Source organism: Chelonia mydas, chromosome 16 (genome assembly GCF_015237465.2).
Source record: "Chelonia mydas isolate rCheMyd1 chromosome 16, rCheMyd1.pri.v2, whole genome shotgun sequence".
NCBI classification, from domain to species: Eukaryota; Metazoa; Chordata; order Testudines; family Cheloniidae; genus Chelonia; species Chelonia mydas.
The window spans coordinates 7,086,661-7,112,293 of record NC_057857.1 but is presented as its reverse complement, the minus strand read 5'-3'; the positions used below and the strand labels follow the sequence as shown (position 1 = coordinate 7,112,293).

General features: G+C 48.5%; 1 protein-coding gene across 14 annotated transcripts in view; it reads right to left on the bottom strand.

The window, feature by feature from the left end:
- CACNA1B (calcium voltage-gated channel subunit alpha1 B) overlaps window positions 1-25,633 on the bottom strand; it is a 466,872-nt gene that overhangs the window by 203,416 nt on the left and 237,823 nt on the right. For all 14 annotated transcript variants that reach the window (XM_043530418.1, XM_043530423.1, XM_043530432.1 and 11 more), the window contains exon 7: window positions 20,856-20,959. In XM_043530418.1, coding sequence (XP_043386353.1) covers window positions 20,856-20,959 — 104 coding nt within the window. The remainder of the gene's footprint in view (window positions 1-20,855; window positions 20,960-25,633) is intronic.

The window sequence follows — 25,633 nt, the reverse complement described above, 5'->3', positions numbered from 1 at the left end:
AAAAAAAAAAAAAAAAGCCATTTTCCATTAAAAAAAAGTATGTTGTCAGAAAATTTTCATCCAACTCTAGCTGAGAGCACAGAAGGACCCAGAGATGGGGGTGACTGGCATTAAATGAACCTTCCGATTTATTTAGCAAAACTGTTATTTTCACACCAGTGACAACCAAAAATCCCCCACAGCGTCACAGAAGTGAAAGCAGAAAAGAGCTATCCAGGCATCCCGCCACACAGCAGAGCAGCTCTCAACCGACAGGACTATTCCTTGTAAGGTGATTCCCAGCATTGTGTCCCATTCACACAGTGGGGCTAGTTTACACAGACTGTGGCCTTCTCTGTTTCAGTGGGTGGATGCTTTGCAGCATGATGTCACGCATACTTCGGGGCAGGAGGTAGATGAAGCACAAGAGAGTGCTCTCACCGGGGAGGTGAGATGCTAACAGCAGTGACCCATGCAGGCAGGGCTATCTAGCCTTTCACACACCAAGCTCTAACTTTAGGAGAGGAGATTTTTTCCTGACTCTTTTTCATTGTGAATTTAATGCTGCCGGTGAAGGATGCCAGACTGACAGCCCTGGAGACAGAAAGCCCTTATCTATCCACAAGACGGGCAGCAGATTCTCCAACAATTCACTGCAAGCTGGAGCTGGAGACAACCCTCTCCAGGGGTTGGGTGGCCCATGGCCTGTTCATCTCTTTTTGGCATCACTTTTCCAAGTGTCTCTCTTCTCTTTCTCCTACTGTTGTGCAAATGAGTTCAGGCACCAGAGACAGACTCAGAGTGGTTCAAGGAGATGGTTGTTTCATTGATCTACTCTTGAGAGTAAGCTGGTATGTACAAAGGGAAAAACACTCCCCCCCCCACCCGCTGGGCATAAACTCCACCTAAGTCTGGTGATCCAAGACAGTACCAGGTTACCAAGGTGCTGATGGAGGCACCCATCTACATAGCCCAATGCAGTTAGCTCTAAAACTTTCTCCCATCATAACCCACTTTTACCAAGGCAAACAACAGGATGGGGGGAGGTAGTGGGAGCCTGGAGTCTTGGAATAATTTAACCCAGGCTACCTCAAATTCCCATCATCCCCTTCAGCCTCCCATCAACCTCCCTGTTCATCTATGTGCGCCCAGAAGCCAGATTGTCCCCCCACATGCTCCCTAATGGCTCCCTACTGCTTCCTCCTCCTCCACCTCATTCTCTCCTGTCCCAGGGGCTCCCTGCTGGCTGGGCACCAGCAGGGGGGCCACAGTGAAAGCACGGCACCATAGAGGTTCTCCCCACACCCAGGGACCACACCACAGTGAGGCTGGCAGCCGGGAGGCCTCACTATGGCAAACCCCATACTCAACTCCTTGCTTGGATGCAAGACAATCAAGCATTATGAGGCCTACATACGGAATATATCTGTAATAAATTACATGGAGACACCACACCCATGAACAGGGATCAAACCCAGGACCTTCAGCATGAAAACCACTTGAGCTAAAGGAGTCACTGCTTTTGCTCAGCGCAGCAGGCTGTTCAAGTTACCGGAGTCAGCCCGTAGGAAGAGACACAAAGGGTGGTCAACTTCTGGGTGGGGAGAAGATGAAAGTAAATCAGGGTGTAAAAAAATGTCAGGACGGCCATTTTGAGGGAAATCATCGCTAAGGAAAAGAGCCCATTAAGCTAAGCTAATCACCACCAGGACCAACAGGGGATTATTGCCTGATGAAGGTCTTCCAAGTGGTTTATCCATGCTAGCTGTAAATATTTCAAGCAATGTGGTTTCCACAATTTCCTCTGGCAGTGACATAAACTGTGTCACAACATCCAAACCCTTGGCTTCCTTTCATTGGTCTCTGCAGAGCAGGTCTCAGGGTTAGCTCTGCTCCTTTAGAGCAAACAGCTGAAATGCAAGTGTTGGAAAATTTGGCCATCGTTCTTGGGTTTCCTACCAGCCTCTCGGGGTCAGCTACTTCTGACTTCCTGTGTGACCTCAGCCATGTCCTTCAACCTCCCTGAGCCTTGTTTCCCCATCAGTAGAATGGGGACATTAACATTTACCCATCTCAGATGAAAGCTGCTATGTACTGTCTATTTATTATTATTATTATTATTATTATATACAATTACCTTCTTATACAGAGCCATATAACTGTGCTGTACATAAATTATCAGAACACAGCTCCTAAAATAGGATGGCAGCCATAGGCTACTGAATTGAAAGCCATGCTCAGTACAAGCAGGCAGAGAGAAAGAGAGAGAGAAACTGAAGCACAGACCTAGCAGAGCAGTTTCATCACCATGCAGTGCCCAAAAAGAGATGAGCTGTGCACATGCAAAGGCCCCTTTAGTTCGTGAAACAGAACCTAGTTCAGATGCCTACAACCCTGTCACCTCAACTGGGAATTGACCTTCCACTGATGAAGAGCTACACTGAATCTGCCGTGCATAGCACACAAGAAGCTAACGGCATGCAGCACTGTGTGAAAAAACATAATCCCATCTGACTAGAGCCCAGCCATATGAACGCAACTGGTGAGAAGGCTATTCTTCCTTGTAGAGCTGGCAAGCCAGGCAGCTGTTGCAGAGTCTGGGTTGGTCACTGGCTGAAGAGAATTCTCTAGGTGGAAAAATAAAGTAGGCCGAGAGAGATAGATGAGCTCTGCGGAGGCTAAATTTGGAAGCTACTGTTGCTGAATGTAGGGCAGTGCCCAAGAACAGGCTTGCTAGGGAACAGCAAGCAGTATCTTAAACAGCCTAGTCATTCAACAGCCTAGAGAAATGGACAGCTGATGCCTAATGCAAGCTGAAAATAAGATTTGGAATAAGGTAACTTCTTTGGTTCCCTGGGATCCAGACCCCACAGTCAGAGGAAGACTGAATGCAGCAGTGAATCTGTCAGCATAGCATGTGCTGGTGCCAAGCTTGCCTGAGTGGTGCCAGACATCCACATGCTGGTTTGCCTCATTTGGCAGGAAAATGAAAGACTGAGGAGTGGGAGGAAGGCAAGAGCTGTTTGGGGGGGAAGGGAGGGCTGTGTGGGTGGGGGAGTTTGTCAGGGGAGAGGAGAAGAGGTGCCATTTTAAGAATTTGGGGGTTGGGTATGACCCAAAATCCTGGTGGATCAGGGACCAACTTAGTTTTAATCCACCCTTGGTGTGACCAGTGATGAAGGAACCTCAAAAGGCCTAGAGGTTTGGTAAAGATAGTTCTCCTAAATGTTGGATACTTCTCAGAGTCTTCTCCAAACCTTTCAGGAAATTAAAACTGGCCTAAAAATCTCCCAAGAACCTGCTGCCTATTAATTTCATTTGGTGACCCCTAGTTCTTGTATTATGAGGAGTAAATAACACTTCCTTATTTACTTTCTCCACACCAGTCATGATTTTATAGACCTCAATCATATCCCCGCTTCGTCGTCTCATGGATTTATATAGAGGCAATATTATATTTTCTGTCTTATTATTTATCACTGTCTTAATGATTCCCAATATTCTGAATCATTATATTCTAAGTGGCCATTCTTTGGCAAGGAAGGGAACAGGGACAAAAAAAAAAATCTATTTATCAGCAAAGAAACAGCACAGTTTCCTTTCTTCACTAGACTGCCTGTCACCTTGCTCCCAGCTGGAAATGCTTCTCCAAGTGGGGACAGGACTATAAAAACAAGAGGCAGACACCCCAAGACACCCCTTCCACTCTCCCTGCCTGCTGCATTCTCTGCACCTGAGAAGACAAAAGAAAACAACTGTTGGACTTTGGGGGCGGAGTTCTGTCCTGAAGAGTCTGGTCAGAACCTTGCTGGAAGCACTTGGTGAGAAATTTTGCTTGAATCTAATATAGTTTGTTCAGTTAGGCACCAGTAAACGTTTTATCTTTATTTTTCTTCTTACAATTTCTGACTTTTGTGCCTAATTACTTGCACTCACTTAAAATCTCTCTTTGTAGTTAATAAACTTGTTTTACTGTTTTATCGAATCCTGAGAGTGTTAAAGTTGAAGTGTCTGGATAACTATTTAAAATAATAAACTGTCATATTATTCCCTTAAAGGAATAATGGGCTGAATATATGTGTACTTTCCAGGAGAGGGCTGGGCAGTACACAACACACATTCCTGGGGGAAGATCTGGGGCTGGGGGCATGCTGGGGTCACCCTGAAGTATAACCCAGGCTGGTGAGAGCCAGGGTGTAGCTGGCAGGCAGGAGTTACCCACAGACACTCAGGGTGTAGCTTGCATGCTGGCAGGTTGTTTGTGAGTGTCCCAGGTGGGAGCTACTACAGCAAAGCATTGCAAGGCACCCAATGTTGCAGACTGGGGTAAGACAGCCCCCAACTAGACTGGATTGTGCCCCAGTATGTCACATAGGATCCAGCCTGGTTTGTTCTGGGGCAGTGAAATATTGATAGGCCTAATCTTGGGGGCGTTCAGTCCGCTTCTCCACTCAGGGAATGGGGCAACATGCCAACTCTTTCCCCATGGCCTGACAGTGACTGTATCTCCATCATCAAAAGAGTCCACATATAAGCAGGAACACTTGGCTATATTTAAAGGACAGTGGGAGGGAGCAGATTCCTTAGACTCCTCTGGCTCATTCAGCTTCCCTGTGGGGTGGGAGAAGAGGAATGGTGGGTTTTGCTTGGCCTTCCCTTTCATTCTGTGGCCATCTTGCTTCTGATGAAGAAAGCCATTCCAGGGTGGGAAGTACCACATGTCTAAAGACAGCAGTATCACAGCTGCATGGGTTACCAAGACACCATAAGAACACAAAACGGCCATCCTGAGTCAGACCAATGGTCCATCTAGTCCAGTATCCTGTCTTCCGACAGTGGCCGGTGCCAGACTGCAGTTGGTATATCCCTCCATTGTTATCAACCCCACGCCAGCCCACGGAGTGCGTGTTCCTGAGGCTGCTCCATCTTGAACTCGGCCTCCTTTGTTGCAACATGCTGCTTCTCCTCAGATGGTTGTCAGCCAGTGATGATACTACCATTACGCTGCACCTGCCAGCCCACCCTTTCTGCAGCAAGCCCACATTCTCCCCTCCTGCAAATCCCAGCTACAAAGTCCTTCAAAGCCCCCGCAGCTTATCTTACTAGGAATCCGATCTTGTTAATGTTCTTACGCTTCCCTCAGTAACCACATTAGCGTTCCAGTGTTTATGAAAAACGGATCCTTGCTCCAGGGGAAGAATTTATTCTGCAGGTTCATATCTCTGTGGTGTCTTGCTGGAGCACAGTAAATCCATTGTAACATGCAATCCCTCCCGGCTGCAGCAAAAAGCAGCCACTTTGTGATTCTGTTTATACAACTAAAAGACATATGGACACCAACCCTCCATGACTCTAACATCCATTTAATCACTACTAACCTGCCCTAGGAGCGAGAAAAAGCAATGAGAGTGCGCTAAGGAGAAAAGAAAAGAAAAGAAAAGAAAAGAAAAGAAAAGAAAAGAAAAAAGAAAAGAAAAGTTAGAACACAGGGGACTAATCCTGCAAAATGCAAAGCATTGCCAAATGCAGATGTATTTGCAAATGCAAATGGCATTCCATGCCAAGCATCTGTCAATCCCATTGACTTCTAAGGATGCTTAGAAATGGGTCCAGGAATTAAAATGGAGAGTGGTTAGGCAGCCCTGAAGAGGAGGTAGAAAAAGACAGTGAAAAAAGAGGCAGGGGTTTTGAGATACAGTAGCAAAGCTCAGGACCCTAGCAGGGTTAAACATAGGCTGTCTTTCCTTTGATTCCTGCCTTGTTTAGCTCCAGATGGATGTATTTTCAGTGGGAAGTGTCACTTGAAACAGGGCCAGCAACCCTTTGAATTCTTTTGGAAGCTGAATAATTCAGGTAGAAGCCCACCACCTCGCCCTGCGAAGCGGCATACCTCCGAGAGCCTGAAATGGTAGGTCAGGGAGACGGCTGCAAGAGAACAGAGACCCCCATCGTGCTAACCTCTGCATGTCCCAGCGGGCCAGCCACAGCCCGACCTCCTCAAAGATGCCAACCTTTGGTGTAGCTCAGAAAAGCTCCTCTGTGCAAAGAACAAAGGCAGGCTCAGCAGCAGCTGAATTATTCATACCAGCAGATAGGAGCCGTATGGGTGGGGGAGGCGAGACGAGAACATCTTTCTCTTCAATGCACTAACCAGAGCAGCTGCTGAGAGGTTACAAACACAGGTAGAAAATAAAATGAAATTTGTCTTTAAAAAAACCAAAGGCAAGTAAACTGGGGGGGAAATAATCTGAAGCCTATATATGGTGGGAGAGAGACACGCAGGCAGCCGCAAGTCAAGAGAGATCCAGGAGTGACAATGGGCCACACATTCGAGAGGAGTTTGCAATGCATCATGGTAGCAGCACAGGCCAACACAATTCGAGGCTGCATGCACAGAGGTATCAGGGTGCCGAGAAGGAAAGACACAAGCCCGTGGCTATCTGGCCATGTGGAGAAAACTGGTTTTGGCACCTTGCTACCAAAAAGATATAAACAAAGTGGAGAGAGATTAGTGAAGACTGAAGGACACAAATGTATCTCAGGTACATATAGGCCTGCTTCCTCCTTCCCAATCAGATATTACTATCTGAGAACCTCACTACTTTTAACACATTTAATCTTAACAATAGCCTTGTGAGGTAAGGTAGCACTATTACCCCCATTTCATAGATGGAGAATTGAGGCACAGACAAGCTAAGCAATTTGCCCGTGGTCATGCACAAAGTCTGTAGCAGAGTGGAAAATTGAAGTCTTTCCAAATCCCTGGCTAGAAGCATAACCACTGAGCCATCCTTCCTTTCTGTTTAGGAGGGAAAGAATTACATATGTCTAGCTTGGCTAGGAAACCACTTGGAAAGGAGGTGGTACAATCTACGGGTGCAAGAAGGGTGTACACACCAAGAACAAGGAGGAATTGTTTAGAGCAATACAAGGGGGTATATAACTGGGCTGGGATGAAATGAGATGAAATTAGGGAAGCGAAGTATTTGGCAAAACATCACCAGGAACGTCTTGGTGTTGATGACATCTAATACAACTGAGAGGGCTTTGGTTGCAGCATGGCCTCTCAAGGGAAGGGCTGGCTGCCCTGTCACTTTGGACATTTCAAACTGGAGAGCAGGCTCTGAGAGCCATGGAGAAGGGAGGGTACGTGTCTGCTCTCACTTGCCTTCCTTCGGAGCTGTGCATAGCTGGTGCCTTTCAGCATCATTCCTGGACATTCCCCTCCGAAAGGGAGCCCTTGCAGGGATGGCGTAACAGAACCAGCAACCACGGCGCCTGATGCTGGGACAAGGAGGCAGCGCACCAAGCTGCTGTGCCCATTGCAGGCTCTGCTGCACTAGAGGCATAGTCCAGACCTGCTGATGGGGTTTGCGCGGGGAGGTTGCACAGCAGCTGGGAGGAGAGGAGGCCATGCCGTCATCCCTGGCCATGGAGCAATTCTGCGGCTGCTTCTGCACTGTGGAGAATACAGCTGATGGATCCTCCTGGCAGTGGCTATAACCCTGCACTTCCCTCAGCCTGCCATACCCCATCCCTCAGGACGCGAGGCTGAATGACCCTGGGGAGGGTGCGGGAGAGCCCCGTCTGCCTGTAGGTAGACTGTGGTGTAACTACTATGGTGCCTAAAGTAGAGCAGCCTCTGCTGGTTGAGCCCCCACAGCCTCGTGAGCCTGGTGCGACTGCACCACTTGCACCATTGTAGCTACGCCCCGAATGTAGCCCCCACGGAGTGCAGTGCAGTGGGGCTGCAGTGCACTGGGGCGGCAGCCTCCCTGTTCAGGCTCTCCCACCTCCAAACACACAGCAGACCCATCCCAGCACTGCTGTGCGCAGGGCCTTCTGCAGCCCCTGCTTGGCCCAGGAGCTGTGCTGCCACCGCGGCGTTGGCGCTAACGAAAAAGCGTGGGCACCAGTAAACCGACGGGCTCGAGAGCCACACGGGAAGCAGATGCACCGAGTGAGAAGATGCTTTTTTCAGCATCAGTTTCTGGAGCATAAAGGCACTTGTGTAACGACACCAGCATCTGAGCCAGAAGATTAAATCGCCAACATTGAACAATACGCTTCGAGGAAGCGTGACGGAGGACTAAGATTTGATAATGATGCAGATGGCAGAGCACATTGCTACAGATCTGCCCTCAGCGCTCCCACTAGGTACATGAAATCCCCAGCATGCCCAGTGCTATCCAACCCCGTCTGGCCTTCTGGCTGGCGTCTGGCTGCGTCATGCTGTGCATGGGAGAAAGCACCCCCCCCCCGTTGCTTCCTGACTGGACTCAGAGACGGGGCTACCCGGAGGGCAGGAGAAGCCCAGCTGGCGGAGCCACCAGCCCTTGCTAATAGCTGGCATTTATCTCAGGAAGGGCCAAGGTCTAGGCTCGATCAATCCTGCACAGCCAGAGCTGCTGCTGCTGCTGCTTCCCTCTCATCGCTTGCACAGAGGAGAAAATAGCTCTCCTCGGCTAGCTGAAAAGGGATGAAAGCATTACCGGGAGAGCGATGCTCGCAATCAATCCAGGCTTTGCCACCATCTCTATCTCTTGAGCCTGGAGTGAATCAAACATGACTCAAACAGAGAAAGCACCACGTGTTCCCCGGAGCCGGGGAGGCGGAAAGGCCCAGAGACGAGCCCTTTAATGCCCTTGCAGCCTCTTTGTCTTTACACCCAGCTTGTGTCAGTTGCGATTTTATTTTCCTGGTCCAGGAAGTAACGCTGCAGACCCCATAGCCGTGCAGCTCTGAGGCAGGGGGCTTGGGGACAGCAGCCCCATTTATCCCACAGCGTCAAGGGCCATTTTCATCCTGCGGCAGAAAATGAGAGGGAGTGGTGAGGGACGCTGTAACTAGATCGACCAACTCTCCATCCCAATGGGAAAGGACAGCCCCAGGCAGCTTAACCTAATCTGGTCTCCCCATTGGTTCATACTAAAGGCTCCATCCTCTACCTCACTTCCAATAGGAGTAAGTGTGTAAAACACGGAGTGAGTGAATGACAGACAGCTCTCGATACCCTTTAGTGCAGTGGCTCTCAACCAGGGGTACGCGTATCCCTGGGGGTACCCAAGGTCTTCCAGGGGGTACGTCAACTCATCTAGATAGTTGCCTCGGTTTACAACAGGCTACATAAATAGCACACGCAAAGTCAGTACAAACTAAAATTTCATCCATGGAAGGACTTGTTTATACTGCTCTATCTACCACACACTGAAAGGCAAGTACAATATTTATATTCCAACTGATCTATTTTCTAATTCTGTGGTAAAAATGAGAAAGTCAGCCATTTGTCAGTAACAGTGTGGCTGTGGCACTTTTGTATTTTTATGTCTGATTTTATAAGCAAGTAGTTTTTAAATAAGGTAAAACTTGGGGGCACGCAAGACAAATCAGACTCCCGAAAGGGGTACAGTAGTCTGGAAAGTTTGAGAGCCACTGTTTTAGTGGACCACACACAGAATAAGGGACCAACTACCAGAGCTGCAAACTAAGGGTCATTGAGCTCAAGTGGGGGGGCCTGTACTTTGGACCAGAAAATGGGCAGTGGGTATCAGAGGCTGGGAGAGGCTGAGCCTCCCCAAACAGGCCAGTGTGGCCCCATCCACATGCCATCCATGTGGTGCTCTAGGGCTGGGATCAGGGGTGCTGGGACTGTGCGGCCTGCCCGGTGCTCTGGGGCTGGGGGGCACTGTGGCCGTACCACCTGCCTGGTGTTCGGGCTGGAGGTGCAGAGGCGGCCTGGGGCTGGAGCAGGGAGGCCAGCGGCTGTGGTGGGGGTGCTGTGGGATCCAGTGGGGGGCGGGGCCTCAGGCAAAAGGGGAGGAGTCAGGAACTAGCCTCCCCCAAGGGCCAGTTCACCCACCGCCCATGGACCAGAAGTTCTGCTCTCACCTCTGCAGGGATTACGTAGTCTCTCTGCTGTTTACAGCAATGGGTTTGTTACCCAAGTGGGGTGGCGGTGGGAAAGAAGGGAGAGTCAGCCCATCTCGTGCTCTGTCTGCAGGTCTAATGTGGAGCAGAAGGTAGGCTAAGCCCCACAACAGAGATCACCCAAAGCGAGAGAGCAGGAATCTGAAATTGATGCAAGATACGTTTATAGCACTGACATCGCTTTCCATTATGCAGCATTTCTGAGGCAAGTAATTGATATCAGCCAAAGAGAGATCGCAGTAGGTAAGCGTGGGATGGAAGTAAATCTGGGTGGAAAACGAGTGATTGTCCCTCATAATGAGGGAAGAGAAGGACAAAGGAATTTTTTGTCATTATGATACATTAATTAGCTTTCACTCTACTGCAGTCTCTGCATGTCTCACAAGCTGAAGTTTTATTATCTCAATCTAGCAGAATGCTGTGAAAGGGAAAAATCTGTCACGAAACTTAGCAAATCGAGCCACTAAGGCAGACGGCTCAATGAGGTTTGAACGGAGCTGGGCGCTCCCAGCCAATAAGCTGCAGTAATCAGGACTGAAGCCACAGTTACCCAGCACACAAGGGTAAGGAATCCCCTGGGGACGCTGTAAGAGATGGGAAGCAATGACAATCTAGGACACACTACCTCAGCACTGAGAAAATAGCAGCCGACGGGAAGAGGATGTATGGAAAGTTCAGTTCAGACGACACCGTGATAGGGCACAACCTGCTCAAAATGAGCTGTGGCAGGAGAGATTTAAGATGCGTTGTTACAGTGAGCCATGAAAGCTGCAGTAGCTCTTCCAGGACAATCAACAGCTGCTAGCTCAAGCCAGAGATGAGCTCTTCAAATCCACTGAAATCCATTAAGCCTGGCACCTTGAAGCCAGAGTCATTCTCCGTGTTGAGCGATATCGAGCAGTATTCCCTCCACAGAAGGACCCTCCCTGCCTGGCCACTCGGAGCCAGTGCTGTCGATCTGGCTGTGGCAGAGTATAAAACACGCTTGGAGTGTTAAATATAAGTAAGGCTGCTGATGTTGTCTATCCCTGCACACGGCCGGTCTAGACGATGCACAGGTAGGTCTCCACCAGGAAAAGCTACCATCTTGGTGCATCTCTGCACTTCCTGGTTGCAGCTGGGAGCAGAGGCCCCAAAAAGGCAGTTCTTGCTTCTTGGTTGGGCTGGAAAAACCCCAAGGGCCACCATCCATGTTGTGGAAAAGCTCGTTTTCAAGACTGGTCCAGCACCATCCTTCACACTCAAGAGGTTCACATGTAAAAGCATCCAGGCTTTTGGATGCACATCCGGAGTGAGCCACTTGTAACTACTCACTCCCCTCCCAGCAACGCTGAACGTGGTCTGAAAAGACTGCTGGTGCGGGGTGTCTCATCATCCCCACATCTGCCCAGCAATTAATTCTGCCCCTCAGCCCCCAAATCAATCCAGTCCCCACATCAGTTCTGCCCCCACATCTGTTTGCACCCTCCAGCCCCCTCTTCAGTTCTGCCAGCCCTTCAGCCTCACCACTTCCTCTCCTGGGGTTCTCCCCATGTCTGGGGGGTAGGCTGCAAGAGTTCCCTCTTCCCCTCCCCAGACCCAGTGCTGCCAGGAGGGAGAGGGGAAGTGGGAGGGGCAGGGGAGCTGTCAGTCTTCTGCTGCAGCTCCGATTGGCTGCTTACCCCACTGGCCCACCTTATAGGGAAGAGCAGCCAATCAGAGGGGGGTTTCCCCGCACTTCAACCCAGCGCACTGTAAGCCCTGACCCACAGACCAGCCCTATGCACTGCTCCTGTGGGAGGAATGCTGGCAGCTGCTGGTGCCCTGTGCTCCCACCGCTCCCACCACTGGTGGCAGAAACAGTGGGAAATTGTTAGCAAACAGCCTAATTAATTCAGACCCAGGCTCAGGCTCTTTAGCAGGTTCATACCCATCCTTTTTTGATGGCACCTGTCCCCTTGCTCCTGCCATGGTACAATCTAAAGCAATTACACAGGCCTGGTCAAAGCATTTACACTGAGCAAAAATGTATAGGAATGAATCTGTTGGCTCGTTATTGGCCACTGTTACCACCCCGTTCACATCCAGCCCCCAGAAGTCTCCATAATCTCACTGCCTAGGCCCTACCCGGGGTGAGAGGGATCTGGCTCAGACGGGAGCAGCAGTAGCAAACTGCAGACAGCAGCCAGGGAGCTCGCTGTTGAGGAAAGGCTGGATAGCAGGCAGTCTGGAGGAGACCCAGGCGGGCCTGAGAGCTGGACAGAGACACACCTTGATGCTGGGAGGGGGACCTGCTTTAGGCCACAGCAAGAGGACACAGAATTGTAGCCTGCTGCCAAGAGGTGTACAAAGTTATAACTAGACCTGGTTACCTTGTATACCCCTGGACTGCCCCTAGGGGCAGAGTTAGGAACCATTAGCTGATCTCTTGTGCATGTTAAAAAAAGCCATGCCTAGATTAACTGCCCCGTTTACTCCTGGTGGGACCCTTTTATCAATTTGAAGCATGCGAGTGTTTTGGGGTATCCATCCAGCGCTGGAGCCTGAAGAGCCCAGTGGCTGGAGCACCTCTAGCACTCGCGTCTGATCTCACAGCCTACCCCCAGCACACTACCAACCATTTAGGGGACCACAGCACTCCGAGCCACACCCTGCGGTGTTGTCGGTTACAGTAGGGAGAACACTATATAGCCATCCACACAACAGACCCTGAAATACTCCATGAATGTTTTAATAACTAGCTAGGGCAGACCACCTTTCAGCAGGCTGAATAAAACAGTTAAAGCATGAGCAGATTAGTGCCAATGTGGATGCAAATAAACTAAAACTGTTCAGCTAGGCCTTCTGCAACTGCATTAGCGGCCTTGTGGAATCTCCAAGAAGGCACGGCTTCTGGGAGCTAAGGTGGGGATTGTGGGATAGGTACCCAGAGGGCACTGCAACCGAAACAGTTTAGGACAGCACGACTATGGATGTAGGACAAAACGTAAACTGATTCAGCCAGGCTAGTATAGACACACAGGCCTGTTTGTGGTTAGGTTGGATCAGTACAACCAATCCAGTTCACTAGTGAAAACGAAGCCTGAGATACTCCTACTTTGGGTGGGCTCGCGCAAGTTGCATGGGAAACATTGGTCAGGTTGTTAATTTGGTGTCTTTGAGGTAAACATTTTCCTCTTTAAAAGGCTTTTACTGTCTCTGTAACTGAAGAGTGCATGCGAACACCTTAAGCCAGTTTGATGTGTTTTCTAGGGCATGGATGACTGGGTTGATGGATGGATGGCCAAACACACACTGTATCTGTCCAACTTGATCAAGTACACCATCCACTGATGTTTATGAGCGGGAGGGTTAGCCCAGTAAAACAAATGTCAGCCAGGTGAATTATTGGCATCGGTCATCTCTGAAGGGTGTCTCAGCTACTCTTGCTCAGCTAGAAGGATAGTGCCTGCGATGTGGGATCTTGGTATAGGTAAGGGAGGGAAGGAAGGAAGGAGTGGGAGTGGAGACCGCAAAAGGTTCAAAAGGAACATAGAAGACAGCCTGTGAGGGAAAAAAATATGACTCATTGCAGAGCAGAGAAGGGATAGGCATACCCTCAATTTGAGAGGAACATGGGGGAGGGCTAGCTCAGTGGTTTGAGCATTGGTCTGCTAAACCCTGGGTTGTGAGTTCAATCCTTGAGGGGTCCATTTAGGGATCTGGGGCAAAAATTGGGGACTGGTCCTGCTTTGAGCAGGGGGTTGGACTAGATGACCTCCTGAGGTCCCTTCCAACCTGATAGTCTATGATCTGGCACTGAGATCTACCAGTCTTATTCCTCCCTGACCAATGGTTCCAAAGGATAATGGCACACAAGCTCCGAAATTCCAAAGTGAAGAACACGACTGCACACAGCTGTCACGCTATGGTGAGTATGCAGCTTTGTTCCTGCTGCAGAGACTTGCACCTTGTTTACACTAGAAAAATTAGGACCTCGATTTCATCAACTGCTAGAATTTGGCTGCATGAGTGATAAGCCACTGGTGTAGACATGAAAACCCATGCCATGGGGCTAAAACATCCTAACCTTGTCTTGAGCAGTTTAAGACTGGTGCAGCTGCATTACTACTGGAAAACGGGTACTGAGTTTGTCCTTACAGACTCACCCTTAATGTCATACTGAATCGATATGGCAAGGGTATGTCTACACTACAATCCGGAGACCATGTGAAATGTAAGCACATCCAAGCCAGCTTTGAGCGAGCTAGCTCACTAAAAATTGCATCGTAGCCACATGGCATGTGTTCCTTTGGAAAATCTGGCCACTTTATTTTGGTATCTCAAAGGGAGCTGAGCTCTTTTGACCATCTGACCCATGATACTTGCATTGGGGAAGAGAAAACAGTCACCTGCTTCAGCGATGAGCATCATATGAGAGAGAGCAGAAAGCTCAGAAGGCCATTCTGAGAGAGTATTTAAATATTAACTGATTACAAGAGTACTGGCAGAACTTTGATCAGCATGCATGGGGGGTGAGGGGGCGCACGCCGTACAGCAGGCAGAGCCTAATCTAATCTGAATTACAGCGCCAACATGCTTTTAGTTACATCTTTAGCCATTCTCACGTCAAGTGTGGTCTGATGTTTAGGGTTATTTTTATATCACAATTTTACTAACACCTAAGAGCCAAACATTTTTCTCCATTTTTTTGTTGTTGGTTGTTTATTTTACTTTAATTTCCACTGGAAACGATGGGGATGGAGGGGTTATTTGGCCTTCCTTTTAAAACAAATACCGCACCTGCAGTGTTTGAAACCCAAACATTGGCAGATTTTACTGGTATGTGAGAACCAGGAAGCAAAACAGGCTAGTTTATTTGCACTACTCACCGAGAGAGGAAAGGAAACAAAACTCCCAGCATAGAGAAGGGACAGGGGAGTAGTAAAGAGAGCCCACGTGCTAAGCCCTGTCTACATTAGAGAACAGTGCACTGGTGTTACATTATTTACATTCTACATCAGTGAAAAGCCGGAATATAAACACACTGCGCCAATGTAAAGCAGGGTTTACCAATTCCCTCAGTATAAACCCAGCTTTACATGGGTACCAGACTTGTAAAGGAGTCTAACTAGTGGTGCAAATCTCTCTAAAGTAGACGGGACCAGAACCAGTAGTAGCTGTTCAAACAACATAGCTTTGCCCGGTACTCAGATACTATATAGCATTGAGTGCAGTATAAATGGCTAGCAAGAGAAATTCCTAGATAAATGGTGAAAAGTAATTTCATTTTTTTTATTACTGCTCTTTTCATAATCTCCAGTGCTACTGAGAATGTAGGTAATTTCATTTGTGTTTAAAGTTATTTATTATTGATGATGGTTTTTGAGATGACGGCGTCTCTTTAAACAGGTCAGAAATCTATAGCATTTCCATTGCCACTCTGGGAAAGGGGCCTAATCCAGGAATCGAGAGGAATTCGTTAAAACCTAATCACAATGATAAATACCCAAGAGCTTGTCATAAATATAAAGGGAAGGCTAACCACCTTTAAATCCCTCTTGGCCAGAGGAAAAACCCTTTCACCTGTAAAGGGTTAAGAAGCTAAAGATGACCTCGCTGGCACCTGACCAAAATGACCAATGAGGAGACAAGATACTTTCAAAATTGGATGGGGGAAAAAAACAAAGGGTTCTCTCTGTCTGTGTGTTGCTTTTGCCGGGACCAGAGCAGGAATGCAGGTCAGAACTCCTGCAAAGGGTTAATAAGCAATCTAGTTAGATAGGCATTAGATTCTGTTTTGTTTAAATGGCTGATAAAATAAGCTGTGCCGAATGGAATGGATATTCCTGTTTTTGTGTCTTTTTGTAACTTAAGGTTTTGCCTAGAGGGATTCTCTATGTTGTGAATCTGATTACCCTGTAAGATACTTACCATCCTGATTTTACAGAGGTGATTCTTTTACTTTTTCTTCAATTAAAATTCTTCTTTTAAGAACCTGATTGCTTTTTCCTTGTTTTTAAGATCCAAGGGTTTGGGTTTGTGTTTGTGTTCACCTATGCGAATTGGTGAGGATTTTTATCAAGCCTTCCCCAGGAAATGGGGTGTAGGGCTTGGGGGGATTTTGGGGGGATTTTTGGGGTTTCCAAGTGGGCTCTTTCCCGGTTATATTTTGTTAGATGCTTAGTGGTGGCAGCAATAAAGTCCAGGCGCAAAAAGGTAAAATAGTTTGTACCTTGGGTAAGTTTTAACCTAAGCTGGTAAAAATAAGCTTAGGGGGTTTTTCATGCAGGTCCCCACATCTGTACCCTAGAGTTCAGAGTGGGGAAGGAACCTTGACAGAGCTATTTTGTTAAAAGTCTATTCCATGACTTTCCATGTCACCAATTGTGACAAGTGGAAGCTATACACGCAACTAGAAATCGAATTTAAAAAAAAAAGTCATACAAGTCTATGTAGTTTGCAAGCTAAAGGTGTTGGACGTATATCATCACACGAGTAACACTCACGGGAGGAGGATGGTATATTGATTATGGTGCTGACCTACGACTTGTGAGACCAGCATTCAATTCTTCACTCTGCTTCAGATGTTTTGTGTGATCTCAAGCAAGCCAGCTACCCTTTCTGTGCCTCAGTTTCTCAGGTGTACAATGGGGATTGCACCACTGCCCTATCTCCCAGGCACGTACATAATGAGACAATGATAATGGGGGCCAGATAAATACTGAAGACATGATTTCGGAGTGAACCCTTTTGGTGCTGGTCCCACTAGCACCTCAGCCCCAAATCCACGCTTGCCTCTGTTTTACAGGAACAGGAAGCTGGTTTATCGCTGGGGCTGTCCATAACAGGGGGGTTGGTGTCTGCTGGGTGCAGCCGACACACTGAGCAGCTGTACTGTGGATTAATATAAAGTCCTTGGGTGAAATCCTACCTCATCAAAGTCAATGAGAGTTCTGTCATAGACTTGACTTGGGTCATGATTTCACCCTTTGTCTCTCTCTTTTAATGATCAAAAACAGAATGAGAAACTGCAGAACTGGAATTAATTTGCAAACTTGACACCGTCAAGTTGGGCCAGAATAAAGACGGGGAGTGGCTGGGTCACTACAAAAAGTAATTTTCCCTCTGTTGATACTCACACCTTCTTGTCAACTGTTGGGAATAGGCCACATTCACCTTGACTGAATTGACCTCATTAGCACTGACCCCCCCACTTGGTAAGGCAACTCCCATCCTGTCATGTGCTGTATATTTATACCTGCCTACTGTATTTTCACTCCATGCATCTGATGAAGTGGGTTATAGCCCATGAAAGCTGATGCCCAAATAAATTTGTAAGTCTCTAAGGTGCCACAAGGACTCCCCGTTGTTTTTGCTGATACAGACTAACACGGCTACCCCTCTGAAATCTGCAGGCAAAGACTCTTCCCATGAAATACAGGGTTTTTCCTATAATTTCAGAAGAAACACATTTCTTTGAAGGGCTGCTGCAGAGCCCTCTCCCAGGGAAGGTGAAGGCACTGGTCACTGCCTGCAGCAATGCAAGGCTTCATCATCGGCTCGTCTAAAATTAAGCACAGCAACTTGCCATTTTCTTCTATACTCTCCTCATCACCATAACATTTAGTACCTTCCAGTAGTGTGGTAAGCAATGCGGCTAATGTCAGCCCCAGGTGGTTGGATCTTTCTCTTAGCCTCTCCTCAGGGAATCTTCCTTGTGAAGTTCTTTACAAGTCTTAATTAATTGAGTCTTTCCCTGTGAGGTGGGTATTATCTGCCCTAAAATACAGATGGGGAAACTGAGGCACAGAGCATCAAAGTAACTTGCCTGAGGTCAGAAGAAGCATGTGGCAGAGCTAGAAACAGATCTCTCAGGGCCTTGCTGTGGTCACCAGATCACCCTTGAGTCCAAACCTAAGGGACCAGGAACCTGCAACTTTCGTTTATTATTATTGTTATTAATTATTATTATTATTACTATTAAGCAACATCTTGTTAACCAAGCTGGGCAGAGACACTGGTGAACCCTGCAGGTGAATTGTGCAAACACTGCACCACCCCCAGCTCCAGCTGCTGCACAAGTGCTTTCGGTACAATATCACATGGGTACAGACATGAGCTTCCCCTTTGCCAACACCTCTGAGAGCAGACAATGCCTGGTCAATGGCCCCGACAGAACATCATTACCCCTCACCAGTCATCTAGGAACGAAGGGGAAGCAAAGCTCTTCAGCTGGCCAGACACCAGCCTGTTCTGTGACCAGGGCCAGCCCTAGACCAAACGGTGCTCCAGGCAAGAAGCATCTTCGGACCCTCCAACTCCATTTATTAAACTTTTGAATGCTTTTGAATTATGTGTTATTGCATTTGTAGCCCATTTCACGACTTTGATGCATGATTTGCATGCATGATTTATCCCTGTTGTGTAAAACAATAAATTTGTTTGCTAGGATCTGTATTTATTCATGGCATATACAAGCAAGACTGGAAGGTTCCATGAGATTCTACAAAGGTCCAGAACATTCTAGAAGGTTAGTGAAAAACGAATCCACATACGGCGTACCTGAAACATTTTACTTCAAATGTTTTATTTTCCCTTTTGTCACTAACAACAAAAACAGCGCCTTGAGCCCGGTGCCCCACAAGCCTTGTATCCCAGGCAGTCACCTGGATCGCCTGCCCCTAACTCTGACCCTGTCCGTGACCTTCTGAAACAACTTATGCCAGCTGTACTCTTCCTGCCCCAGGGCAGTGTTCCTGATCCTCACACAAAGCCGCTCCCTACTTTTCCCCCCACACCTGCTTTGATCACAGGAGGATCTGTGGGTGTTAGGCTCTTTTAAAAATTCTAGGCATGGATCTGTTCTTTGAAGAACGTTTTATTTCCCTGGCTACATAAGACAGAGAAAGAGCAACGGCTGCAATATTAAAGGGCATTAACCTTTTCCTCCAACACAGCTGCACACTCCTCTCTTTTTACCAGAAGGGCAATCAGCAAACAAGGGCTGAGAACCGTGCTGTGAGAGATAAATCGAGGTGCACATACACAAGCCCAATACTGGTTTATCGGAGGGGCTCCGGCATCCAGTTGCATACACTGTAAGCGCTTGTGTACTATTGAGGTGGGTCTGGATGATAAACCCAGATCCAAACATCCACGGGTGATGGGGACATTCAGGTTAGGATCTGAATTTAGCAGCTGTCTCTCTCTCTCTCTCTCTAATGGGCCAAACCAAAGTCTCACATCCAAATGTAATGAACCCCTGGCTCAGTATTACCAACTCCATGCATTACTATAATCTGAGTCAGCCCTTCCCGCCCCAAAAAACAGGTTTAAACATCATGAAATTTTTAAAAATTAAGCAGAGTTATTTTTATTTGCCTTCTGGTTTTTGAGCCTTTACATTCCATATTTTCAAGCTTGCCCCCTTAACAAGAAGGGCTAGAAATGTACTTTCACTTTCTAAATGGAAGCTGACATTCTCCTCTCCAGGAGCTGAGGCGTGGCAGGTGGGGCTGCTCCATAATGCCCCCTCTAGGGCCAAACCCCACCTTAATCCATAAGATTTGGCCACCTGCTTGGAACAGATCGGTGTCACTCTCTCAACCTTTAGATAACCAAATAAACTCAGGATTTGGCTGTCTGCACTTTTATGCAAAGAAGCCGAACTTCAAACGCAAACACTTAGTTGCAGCACTCGAAGGAAGGGCCTGGCCCAGCCATGGGGTCCTGGACTAGCACTGAGCAACACCTCCTCTGTTCCAGTCTCACCCATCTCTCTCCTGAGAAGAAGCAGGCAAGCCTTCTTAACTGGTCTGCTGGCTCTTGATTGGTCTGCTTTTCCTCCAGGCCCTTCTAGACCTCCAGAGGACTGTCTTGTTGGTAGCCTGCTCTGAGTGGATTTTCCTTGAGCAGACGGTGTCAAGCAGCCAATGGCTCCAGCAGGGGGCAGAAAAGGCCAGACAAACCCCATCACATGGGGCTTTAAGAAGAACACAAAATATTGCAACACATAAAATAGAATCATAAGAGTTGGCAACACTGGCGTTTCATACAAACTGGTTACGTCTACACTGCACAAATGGCAGCGTACAGATTATATTCACTACATGTCCGTCCGTCCCCCCCCCCCGCATGGGTATAAAATCCCTGTGTAGGCCCTGTGTAGGCAAGTAAAGACAACCCTGAACCCCCAGGCTATATGCCCTACACGGCTCTCTAAACACACAAGCAGTGTCTCCTCCATCTAGGCAGTGTAGTGACCAGCTTCCTCCCCACTGCCTCTCCCCAGCCAGAACCTTCACGGACACTTGTAGCTACACACCACAGCATGGACACAGCCTGCCTTTCACTGTGAGGTGTAGCTATGCATACCCTACATGCTGCCCCAAGTTCTGTGTGGTGTAGACGTAGCCACAGATACCATAGTGGATGTAACCCAAGGCACAAGCCCCTACCACTGCATGAGCTGACAAGGTAGCTCCATCATCTGGGAGTAAGTAGCAGGCTGTTACCATCACTGGAGCCCGTCACTAGAGGGAAATATACCCAAATGCATTACAAACACGTACTCACATGCTTAATTTTAAGCATCAGAATAGTCTCACTGCCTTTAGTGGGGCTACTCACCTGCTTACAGTTCAGCACTTGAGTAAATATTCGCTAGACAAGGCCTAAATTAGTGTATTCCATGAAACTCCCTAACCCTGGCAATTGAAGTCATGCTTGACAGTTCAGGACCATCTTGGCTACTGACTTTTCACCAGCCCTGCTGGTGGCCTCAGGTTACAGCTGTGTGATGGCCTCATGGGGCACACTATTACAAGGAAGAGAAAGGGAGTAGGTAGGGAGTGAAACCAAATCAATGTGTTGAGTCTGGTGTGTCACCCTCCCGTCCCAGTCCCTGCCCACAACACGCAGTCCAACATGCTGCAGCTGTTATTGCCTCTCACATCCAGGTGGAGACAGACAAGTCATCGGCGCCTTACCCTGATAACACGCCCAGCACCAGGTTGAGCATGAAGAAAGAGCCAATGATGATGAGAGGGATGAAGTAAATCCAGTTCCAGGTATTTCCTGCAGCATCATTGGTCTGGAAATAGAGAAGGGAAGAAAGAAAAGCAATATTTTATCAGTCCCCAGAAAAGCAAACATCCATCATTGCAGGGCAATGGACAATGGATCCTCCCTTTAGACTCCCTATAGACTGTGCCAATATGAACTGGTATTGTTAAATGAAAATGGTTGGCAAAACAAATAAGGTGAATGTAGTCTTTAGAGTGATGCCAACTTCACATCTGCTTATTCCGCACTTTGGAAGTCTGTCATCAAAACCAGTATCTAAAACTTTCTGAGCAAGCAACTGTGTGTACTGGGGGGAAGACCGGGTTTTAGTTTCTGATAAAGTTTCTGCATTCTTTAACCACAAGGGAGCTCTTCAAGTAATTGCTGAAAAGTAAAATGCCATGTGGCCACTACCCAAGCCAAGTGCGTTGGAGCGTTCAGATTCTTCTCTTGTGGAGGAAGAATGCAGCAACTTTTGAATCAGCTCATTTGAAGATGGGGGGGAGGAGGAAACAAGGGAAATTTGCATCTCTTCTTTTGCAATGGTGAAAGAATGACACAGTTCCTCCATCCCTAATACAGGCCTGAAATGCCTGATAGATTGCAAACAGAACTTGGCAAATACCGCAGGGAAATACTTGTGAGCACTGGCTTGAACAAAATCCATTACCTCTCTTTGACACAGAGTCTTTTATTCACAATGTGTCATGCCTTATATTCACTGTTCCCCAACGTTTGTGCAAGTGAAATTTTGCTCACAACAGGAAGAGGAAGTGTCACAAATGCGTTGACAAGTATTTGAACCACATGCGTTCATGAAGCCATCTTGAAAGCTCCTTGTGTGGTTTGGGAGTCATCCAATCAGGGAGCAAAAACAAATACCATGTGACTTAGATGACCAGTTATACAGTATGAATTACAGATAACAAAAAGACTTGAAGTATTCATCGTGGCAAATAGCTGGAGTCACCGCTGGAGTATACATTGACACAAACCATTCCTCCAATGACTGAGACCAAGAATCAGATTCATGAGGAAAGGTTCTCTGAATAACTAACGTATTTATAAATATCTACAGCAGCTGACTGGTGATTTGCTAACAATAAGAGGGGCTAACAAATTGTCCCTGCCAGCATTTCATGCTGTCCTAGTTACAAACCTCTGAAAAGAAAGAAAGAAAGAAAGACAGGTTGTCCCACACCCGGTCCATCCCCCCACTCCCACAAAATACTTTAAAAAAAACACATGCCACCACCAATATATTTCAGCCTTCCCCCATCCCCATATTTTTCCTCCTTTTGCAGGTTTTTCTGTCTTTCTGTTCTCTTCTTCCCTCCTGGTCTTAGTTTCCCTCCCTTCTACTCTTCCTCTCTTTTTCTTCCCTGCCCCTTCTCCACAGGACTGTGCTGAACACACGAGGATGAAGTGTGAGTACTGGTGTCACCCTTCATGCCTCTTTCCCCAGTGCTTTGGCTCCGCTGATGGTGTTGACGCTCAGCGGTAACCCAGCGGTGAGAGTGCACTACAGGTGCCCCTCCATGCCTGACCCACAGAGGAGATGAGTCTGTTACAGCACCAGGGAGCGAACCATGGTCCCTTCGCTCAAGCTCGAGCAGCATAGGCTTTTAGCCCTGGAGGACCCCATTCAGTTCCCACTCTGTTGGCCAAGAGCACAGCTAACACAGTGGGGCACATGGATGGAACGCTTCCTCAATGGCAGACCACATTTACTAATACTGGGAACTGTAGTCTGGCCTGCCCTGATCAGGCTGATGGGACACAGGGGTCTAGAAAAGGCCAAAGGGGCAGCACAGAGGAAGGGCATAGATGAGAGGAGAGAATTCATATAAACATCCACTGCTTTATAGGTTAAAATGTTGCCGAGTGATCATTTGTTTATCATTTACTTATTCAGCTGAAGCCCAAACTTGGTGACCGATCCATGATTCAATTCCACGATCAAAGCCTTTAGAACAGAATGGGCAGAAAGGTGTCTCATTGAGCACCCTTCTTTGAGCATCTGCAGGGTCGCCTTATGTTTGGAGCAGGCGAGGGCCTTGCTCTGTGTGTTCTTCGCGTGCACAAAGGGGTCAAGGTGCAGGCCGCATTCAGCAGGAAGGGAGAAGGGGCCATAGGAATCTTCTCGGGGGCGGGGTCTTTTCCACAGCCCCAGGGAGATGCTTTCGTGAATCCACCTGTGAGCTGCCAGGAAAAAGGAACTCCCCACTCTCGGCAGCAGAGCCTTGCAGCCGTATCCTGGGACGCCGCGCTGCAGAGGGCAGTGCTCCATGAGTGGAGAGGCTGGGCTGGACTCCCACATCCCGACTCCAGTCCTCCTCATTAAGTGGGGGAAGCCAAGAGATCAAATCAATTTTTATGCTTCCAGTTCATGCTTGGCTGACTGTTTGTGCTGCTCAATCCCAATCGCAGGACTAACCGGATAGGGAAGGGATGGAAATAAAACACTTTTAATGAGGTAACAGCATTGCGTCACGATGCAGAAGGCGCTTACGGGCAGCTCCCAGCAGCATCAGAGCTGCTGCACTCACCTCAGTCACAACAGCAAGCTGGCACTTCACTTTACAAGCCCCACGTGTGTACCCAGCTAAGGGTTTATACGTGACCCCCCATCACCACCGTATCTGAGCACCTCACGGTCTTTCAGGCATTTATCCTTACCACCAGAGCTGGGGGAAACTTTTCATCTGAATTTGCTGAAATCAAAACGATTTGCAAATTCCGGTCAAATCCGGCGAATACTTTCGGCTGAACAAACAACGAGGAGTTAGGGCGGGATTGTACTTCGGTGGCCAGCCCAACCCACCACCCATGCCGCTACAGCCACATTGCTCATAAACACTAGCTCGAGCAGAGCCAGCATGTGTACATATACCTGAGCTGGGAATCACACCTCCCAGATCAGGGATGGGCAAACTACGGCCCAGGGGCCACATCTGGCCCTACAAACGTTTTAATCCAGCCCTCGAGCTCCCTCTGGGGAGCGGGGTCCTGGGCTTGCCCTGCTCTGGCACTGCAGCCGGGGAGCGGGATCGGGGGCTTGCCCTGCTCTGCGCTGCTCCTGGAAGCAGCAGCATGTCCCCCCGCCAGCTCCTATGCGTGGGGCAGCCAGGGGGCTCCACATGCTGCCCTTGCCCCAAGTACTGCCCCCGCAGCTCCCATTGGCCAGGAACCATGGCCAACGGGAGCTGCAGAGGCGGCACCTGCGGATGGGGTAGTGCACAGAGGTGCCTGCCTGCACCTCCGCGTAGGAGCTGGATGGGGGACATGCTGCTGCTTCTGGGAGCTGCTTGAGGTAAGGGCCACCCGGAGCCTGCACCCCGATCCCCTCCTGTGCCCCAGCCCCCTGCCCCAGCCCTGATACCCCTTCTGCCCTCGAACCCCTCGGTGCCAGCCCAGAGCACCCTCCTGCAATCCCAACCGCTCATCCCCATCCCCGAGCCTGAGTCCTCACCCCCTTCTGCACCCCAACCCCCAATTTTGTGAGCATTCATGGCCCGCCGCACAATTTCCATACCCAGATGTGGCCCTCAGGCCAAAAAGTTTGCCCAACCCGTCCCAGATGCTGTACAGCCAAACCCCCAGGCATTCTTGTTGCCTAATCCATGCTAAAGCCTTAGGCTACCTTGTCTCGTTGCACTAGCAAGATGGCAGCCTCTGTCTCATTGTGAATTCTTTTAAAATTATGGTTTCAGACAATCTGCTTGACAGCAATTCACTCCTGCTTGCAATCGGCTGCAATGACTAGAAACCCTTTTGTGCCACCCTGCCGCTTTCCCTTCTCTCGCCCTATTCTTGGATGCAGCTTCATTGGTGGTTCTATGCCACTGAAAATGCCAGGGCACAGAGCCCTTTTGCCCTGTTAAACCGGGAGGAGGAGGAGGAGGAGGATGTCTTTGTTTTCAGAGCTTCTCGCCACTGGAAGAGAAGGAGCGACAGCCACACTCAGCTCAACCCAGTTCCATCAAACACGAGATGGGATTTCTGCTCCAGCCAGCCCAGATCAATGGAGACCTGCCGGCTCAGTCAAATCTCCCCAACTCTGTGTACCTCACGGCAGTGGAAAGTTCTACCTCCAGGGACTCCACCTACTTTCAGTTCCACACTCCCTCGGGCTGGGGGAATCACCAGGGGAGCTTCATGAATCGCGGGCATAGCTGCTGAATTCCACATTCCACTGACTTCCAACAGCGCTGATCAAAGGGGCCACACTCCAGCATCGGTATGAAAAAGGAGCATGTAAATACTCCTGAAGACTTTGCCTCCATTGTCAACTACATCTCCACTAACGATGAGGGGGGTTGGGAGGAAAAGTGGGATGTTCCCTGCGGAATCAGACCAAGCAACAAACAGCAAAGGGAGATTGCAGCAGTTTCTGTATATAAAAAAATTTGCATTAACAGAGAGCCTCTGTTCTAGTAACGCCCAGGTGCCTAACGCACATATGTTAGTTTAGCATCACACGTACCTTTTTAGGTAGAGAAGTATTAAATTAACCTATTGAACAGATGAGCAGTCGGAGGCACAGAAAGATTAAGAGGCTTGCATCTGGCCACAAAATGAATTGGTGCCAGAGGAGGGAGTAGAATCCAGGAGCCCTGACTCCACAGTTCCCTGACTTTAACCAGACTACAAACCCTCCCACCTGTTGTTCCATCTCTCTTTTTTTCCCGAAGTGTCCCTG